The 7,500-nt window shown below is 44.7% G+C and overlaps 1 protein-coding gene across 1 annotated transcript in view; it reads left to right on the top strand.

The window, feature by feature from the left end:
- LOC128366644 (thrombospondin type-1 domain-containing protein 7A) overlaps positions 1–7,500 on the top strand; it is a 230,626-nt gene that overhangs the window by 90,398 nt on the left and 132,728 nt on the right. Inside the window, 2 exon segments of the mRNA XM_053327378.1 lie at positions 1,286–1,441; positions 3,033–3,236. Of these exon segments, the coding sequence (XP_053183353.1) occupies positions 1,286–1,441; positions 3,033–3,236 (360 nt within the window).

The raw sequence follows: 7,500 nt of genomic DNA, 5'->3' as shown, positions 1-7,500 counted from the left end.
TCACTAAATATGAAGCTACAGACAGAGTTAGAGGAGAAGAGGAAAGGCAAGAAACAGCTAACCTGTCTCTTTCCAGTCAACACAAATAGTTATTTTACGTCTTCTTTTCCTACTATACAGTTTAAACAATCAAGATGTAACGTGTCAGTCAGCGAGCTTTACAACTGTTACCTTTGGACAGAGACAGACTATGTGTTTTCTCTCTGTTTCCAGTCTTTTTTTTGCTAAGCTAAGCTAACCAGCTGCAGGCTAGTGCTTCATATTTATTGTACAAGTATGAGAGTGTTATCAATCTTGTCATCTAACTCCCAGCAAGAAAGCAAATTAGTGTTTTTTCCCCAAAAGGCTGAACAATTGCTTTTGCTGTGCTGTAGCTGCCACTTTCCCCAATTTAATGTAACTGGAGGTTCCTGTCAAAAGTATTTTTCTCCTTCTCTGTCCCTGTTTTTTTTTTGTTGCATTTCTCTACTTATCAGTACCGAATAAAGACTCTATAAGGGCAAGAAAAAGAAAATATCCTCCATGCACATCTCTGGAAGATACAGCAGCACTAGCAGGCTTGAATGACATTGACATCAACATACATACAGCATGTGCATGCATAAATGTATAAACTCAGCCTTCACCTTCAGAATCTCCACACATCAAATTTATTTATCACGGCACGGTTCAGCAGACATGTAGAAATATATTCTGCACAGTTGTCACAGAGCTGTGCCCTGCATGGCGATAACATGCCTCTCCTCTCTATCTCCACAAAGTTCCTCAGTGGGAGGAGCACGCACTTATACCAGTTGCATCACTGAAAGGCTTTTTCTAAATCCAACGTGGCACAACTAGGGAATGTAGATGCCAAATTACACCTCATGGAATAAACATGAGCCAAGACACTGTCACTGTTCTCACCTTTAGTGTTGCATTGTTACATCCTTTCTTTTGCTGTCTCCGCTGAGAGTCGGTGGGCAGGGCTCCACCATGCTTTATGTTGCTAGCAAGGCGCCGCACCAGATAATCATAGCTAATTTATCAATCTGACATGCTAACAGGGAGGCGATAAGCAAAACAAAGGAATAATAGTGTCTACTTCACAGGCGTGTTTTGTGTGTTCTCGTCTGCTCTCTGCAGGGACTCTAAAGCCAGGAATAAAAGTAAATAAGCATTTTTGTGTCCCTCGTTGCTGCTGATTGTGATACGCCTACAAACAAAGACAAATAAGAATAGGATCAAAGAGAAACAGGTTCATTTTTACTCTCACTTATTATGCTTTCCCTTTATTTTGCTCCAGCTTCCCGCCCAGTGGAAAACAAGCTGTGTGAGGGTCCGATCCCCAACAGGTCCCAGCTGTGCCAAATCCCCTGTCCCATCGACTGTGAGGTGTCACCGTGGGGGGCGTGGGGGCCGTGTACCTTCGAGAACTGTGATGACCAGGCTGCAAAGAAAGGTATGATAACTGTTTAAAAGTTGCTACTGTATGAGTCTACTTTATAAAACTTCTTTATGATTGAAATGTCAAAGTGATTATGTAACATTGGTTTATGACAATATCAGCAAGTATCTCAGGCCAGTTTTGTTTCTCTAAATAAACCCACTCACTCTGTCTTACCCCCCCCCTCCCTCCCTCCCTCCCTCCCCCCCTCTCATATGCATTCATTTTCTTTTTTGGCTCCATCAAAGATGATTAACATGTTGGAAGTAATTTGCCCGTCATCTGTCATTCCCTCCTCCATCTGGCATTGAAATAAATTCTGACACTTTTTGTTTGTGGAACAGCAAAATGACATCTTCCTTCGTTCCCACTTCTTATTTGTTTCCAGTGATTATACCAGTGTGTTTAAAGCATATATATATTATCATGCAGTACATTTGATATCTTTATCTCTACACTAGTCTCTCCAGTTGCAACCTTAAAAAATCTGTAATGTAATGTAATGAGGAGGAAAGTTAAAAAAAAAGGAGAGGAGAGATAAGGGGATAGAGAACTGGAGAGGTGAAGAAATAAGGATAGTGGAGATGAGAGGAAAGGAGAGGAGAGGAGAGGAGAGGAAAGGAGAGGACAGGAGGAGATGAGGAGAGGAGAGGAGAGGAAAGGAGAGGAAAGGAGAGGACAGGAGGAGATGAGGAGAGGAGAAGAGAGGAGAGGAGGAGATGAGGAGAGGACATGAAATGTATTTGGTGCTTTGTTTTGACAGTGTAGTAAATGCTGCTTACGCTCCATCAAACATTTATTTTACAGAATTATTATAAACATTATTATATTGAGTCTGAAAACATTCACTAACCTGCAGTCTTCATTATAGTTTAACTATGCAATATTATCATGTTTTATACTAGCTATAATCTTACAAAATTGCTTTAGAGTAAAACACTGAATAGTTCATGATTGGATGTCTCTAGTCTTTGCAGGTCATCTCATTAAAAATACATACAAACAGCATTTCTGTGGGTGGGACTGCAGCCACAGAAATGTGTACTGTACATTCTCAGTATACTAAAAGTACCTTTATTATATCATTATGTAGCAGCTGCATCACCACTACACACATAGACCTGGATAGTAAAATGAAAGTAAAATGTTCCTGCCACCTGCACATGTAAATCTAATATGACATACTGTATCTGAAAGAGCATTTAAGTGATCAACGCTGTGTTCACTGAAGCTTATAAATAATGTCAAAGGCTGACTTCTGCATGAGCTAGCTGATTGGTCACATGTGCCATTACTGGTGTAAGAACTTGCCTTATACTAGAAAAAAGAAAAAGAAAAGATGGGAAGGGTGTGTATAATTTCTGGCAGACTAAAGCAAAGTCCTTGTGGGGAAATCAGCAAGGTTTTCTCATGTTCCCGTTAGTATTAATGAGCTGTCTTAACAAATCAGCCGTCAAGCCAAACTGAGATAATCATGAACATCTATCACACAAGAGAGAAAGTGATAGATTGGGTGTTATTCTAAATGTAGAACAGTGAATTTTCCCAATGTTTGTCACAAGTGATGAGTGTTTTTTCTTTTCTTCTTCTTCTTCTTTTGCTGCAGGTTTCAAACTGCGTAAACGCCAGATTACCAACGAGCCGACGGGAGGGCCCGGAAACTGCCCCCACCTGGTGGAGGCGGTGCCGTGTGACGAGCCCAGTTGTTACGACTGGAAACTGCTCAGCCTGGATCAGTGTGTCCCTAACGATGAGAAGACGTGCGGGCCCGGCACACAGCTGGCACAGGTCCAGTGTATTAACAGCAATGGTGAGACTGCAGAACTGGATGTCATCTATCAAACAGATGACGGGATATTACTCAAGTGAATGTGATGAGCTGTGCAGCTGTCAATTAAGCTTCATGCCTTACAACTTTCACATTTTTTCGTGGTAGAAGCAGGATTTGTTGATTGACATTATCAAATTTATTCCCCCACTTGCTACCTTTTCCATCTTTAGCTCTTACATACTGTTCATATACCCCCCCCCCCCCCCTCGCAGTAAGAATCCCCTCATAAAAAGTGTCTATTACACATTTTGAACTACAGATCTGTTTATAAAGCATTAACCCTTTATAGGACACTCATTGAAAGGAAGGGTGGAAGGAAGGGAGGAAGGAAGGAAGGATGGAAGGAAGGAAGGTAAGGAAGGAAGGACGGAGGAAAGAAGGAAGGAAGGAAGGTAGGGGGAGGAAAGAAAGAGAGAAGGAGGGAGGGAGGAAGGGAAGAAAGAAGGAAGGAAGGAAGAAGAAAGGGGGATGGAGGAAGGAAAGAAGGAAGCGAGGAGAGAAGGAGGGAGGGAGGAAGAACAAATGGAAGGAAGGACGGAGGAAATAAGGAACGAGGGAGGGAGAAAGGAAAAGAGGAAGGGAAGAAAGAAGGCAGGGAGGAAGGGAAGGAAGGAAGGAAGGAAAGGAGGGAGGGAGGAAGGAAGAAGAAAGAAAAGGAGAGAGGAAGGAAGGAGGAAAGGAAGGAAGGGAGGAAAGGAAAGAAGGAAGGAAGGTGGGAGGGAGGGAGGATTGAAGGAAGGGGGAGGGAGGGAGAAAGGAAAAGAGGAAGGGAGGGAAGAAGGACAGAGGAAAGAAGGAAGAGAGGAAGGTAGGGAAAGAAAGAAGGACAGAAGGAAGGAAGAAAGGGGGATGGAGGAAAGAGAGGAAGGAAAGAAAGAGAGAAGGAGGGAGGAAGGAAGGAAGAAGGGAGAAAGGAAGGAAGGAAGGAAGGAAGGGTTAACGGGATAGCAAGAGTGATATTTCAAGCACGCTGCTCAGAACGTCAGTCTTGATATTCCGTTAAACTCCATCTGCACTGGGAGCTGCAGATGTGGTTCTTTGGTCCAACAGCTGGTTTAAAGTACTTTGTTACAGATGTATGCGTCTACCACATCACGTCACCTTTCCTCAAACACGTCCTTTATGTTCCTCCACCTCTGTGCAAGTTTGACGTTGTGTGACAAATCCTCCTCGCTGACTCTCCAACTCTAGCTGCACACATTTCCATGACTGCACTTGTGAGAAGTCCTCTCCATCCTCTCCCTCTCCCTCCTCTCCCTCCTCTTCATCCTCTCCCTCCTCTCCCTCCTCTCCATCCTCTTCATCCTCTCCCTCCTCCTCCCTCCTCTCCATCCTCTCCATCCTCTCCATCCTCTCCCTCCTCTCCCTCCTCCTCCCTCCTCTCCATCCTCTCCCTCCTCTCCATCCTCTCCCTCCTCCTCCTCCTCTCCCTCCTCTCCATCCTCTCCCTCCTCTCCCTCCTCTCCATCCTCTCCATCCTCTCCCTCCTCTCCATCCTCTCCATCCTCTCCATCCTCTCCCTGCTCTCCCTCCTCTCCATCCTCTCCCTCCTCTCCATCCTCTCCATCCTCCTCCTCCTCCTGCCTCCTCTCCCTCCTCCTCCTCCTCTCCCTCCTCTCCATCCTCTCCCTCCTCTCCATCCTCTCCCTCCTCTCTCTCCTCTCCATCCTCTCCATCCTCTCCCTCCTCTCCATCCTCTCCCTCCTCCTCTCCATCCTCTCCCTCCTCCTCTCCATCCTCTCCCTGCTCTCCATCCTCTCCATCCTCTCCATCCTCTCCATCCTCTCCATCCTCTCCCTCCTCTCCATCCTCTCCCTCCTCTCCCTCCTCTCCCTCCTCCTCCTCCTCCTCCTCCTCTCTGTCGTTCCTGTTAAACTTCTCCTACTTTAACGCTTGCTTGATTCGGCATTGCCACCTCTCTCACGCTGTCTCTCTCATTACAGTCTTCCTCTCTGCATGCACAATTAAACCTTACTCGCAGTAAATCAAATCAATCCTCCGTGGCGCTGGGTCTAGAGGAGTATCTTGTGCCATTTTCTGCTCCTGATTTTTACTGCTACTTTTTTATTACTGTAAATCTTTAATGTAAGGGGCGTTGGTGGTGCAGAGATGATTTGTGGACATCCTGTTTGCCGTCGGCTAAAATAACAAATGGTAAAATAAGCAGAGGCACATTATGGATTTTTATTTAGTCGCTTTATTTTTCTTGCAAGGTGTAGATAAAATACTGTTTTTATTTATTCTGCATGTAATGTTAAAATGTGCTGCAGCCATTGGGAATCACATTCAGTCCCAAATGCATTCAGTAAATCTTCATTTTATGATGCGATGCAGTGACTTTGCTCACATATTCCCCCGCTAGAGAACTTGATTTGTCCTTCTAATGTCTCCCACAAATCACCGTTCATGCATCAACTGCAGAGATTCAGTGAAGTTTGTCCGGTGGATACTCCCCCCCCCCCCCCCCCCCCTTGTACTGCAGGAGAAACAGAAACTATGTACTGTTCTTTCTCCCCTGACTTCAGTTGATTGATCCCTCCCCCCACCACCACCACCACCACCTCCACTCCCACCACCTCCACCACCTCCACTCCCTCATCTGATGAAAATTGATTTGTTCTGTTTGGATTTTCACTCCGTTTTTCGCCTCAGAGATTTCTCACTGCAACGTTGGGTGTATATTTTCTCCGAGTGTGTCCCAGTCATAAAAGAAAAGGCCACACAGCCGGGCCCCAGACAACAACCGAAGGTCGATACAAATGTTATTGAAACTGGCTATTGATATTCCCCAGGCTGGCTGCCCTGCCCACTTAGGCGGAGAGCTGTTTCTTCTCTGCACAGTGAGCATGGAGGTTTCCACCCCCCCCCCCCCTCATAGTGGGTGTTCTGTTCATTCATGTTTTCTCTGTGTGAGCCTAAAAAACTGCCGGGGTCCCTTGTCACTTCTTATTTTCATGCCTTCTCAGTTCAGTCATGATTGGTTCACTGCATATCTGTCAAAGTGACATCTTAATGCAAAGTCAGGCCCGGTCTGACTTTTGAAGCTCAAGCGATTCCCCCCCTCTGCTTGAAATTGCAAAACCAACCATTGAAAGGTTTACATTTTTTCCTGGATGTATGCCATGCTACACAAGAAGAAAAAATATCCTCAGCCCAGTTCATGGCAGCACATGAAGTAACACAGGAGAGTATGTGGGTTAATATAATCCACTTATGGCTGATGCTGGGAGCTCATTAATAATACATATACAATAGCGTAAAGATGCAGGAATCCCACGAGAATTCACTTCTTCCATGTTCAACGCCACCGAAGTACGGAGACAGGCCAAATTCCAGAGTGCATCAATAAGAATATTCTACACATAATCCACGAATATGGCCATAATCATCTGTCATCATGTCCATATGGAAAACATGAGGGAAACACTTTAATTATTTGTGAAGTGAGGCACAGCTTAGGTAAACCCAGGAGCATCGGATCAACCCAGTGAAGTCAGTCATGTCACCAGTGGAGAGTGCTGCAATGCTTAACCCTTTATAGGACACTCATTGAATGGAAGGAAGGAAGGAAGGATGGAGGAAGGAAAGGAAAGGAAGGAAGGACAGAGGAAAGAAGGTAGGGGGGAGGAAAGAAAGAGAGAAGGAGGGAGGGAGGAAGGGAAGGAAGGAAGAAGGAAGGGGGGTGGAGGAAGGGAGGAGAGAAGGAGGGAGGGAGGAAGAACAGATGGAAGGAAGGAAAGGAAGGACGGAGGAAGGAACGAACGAAGGGAGGGAGGAGAGAAGGAGGGAGGGAGGGAGGAAGAACAGAAGGAAGGAAGGACGGAGGAAATAAGGAAGGAGGGAGGGAGAAAGGAAAAGAGGAAGGGAAGAAAGAAAGGCAGGGAGGAAGGAAAGAAAGGAGGAAGGACAGAGGAAAGAAGGAAGGAAGGAAGGATATTTTGGGATATTTACAATAAAGGGGTTAATTTAGAGATTTTTGATGCTTACATTATAGATTCATTATAAGCCTATAAAAATCATTGTGCATCCATTCATTCACAAAATAAATTATGTTTTACCTTTTTTTTTGGTTCACCATTCTTCTCTTTTCTCTTCTACATAATAAATCTTCTCCATAATAGGCAACTTAAGAGCCGGGTGATTCCAAAAGACATCAAAAAAAGCACTTTTTTTTCATGTGAATTCAATTAAAACTACCCTGAAATCTTAAATGAGATTTTTTGCATCCTCATATTCACAAACC

This window comes from Scomber japonicus, chromosome 10 (genome assembly GCF_027409825.1).
Source record: "Scomber japonicus isolate fScoJap1 chromosome 10, fScoJap1.pri, whole genome shotgun sequence".
In the NCBI taxonomy this organism is placed as follows: Eukaryota; Metazoa; Chordata; class Actinopteri; order Scombriformes; family Scombridae; genus Scomber; species Scomber japonicus.
The sequence above is the reverse complement of the archived record's forward strand: the minus strand, read 5'-3'. Positions and strand labels throughout refer to the sequence as shown.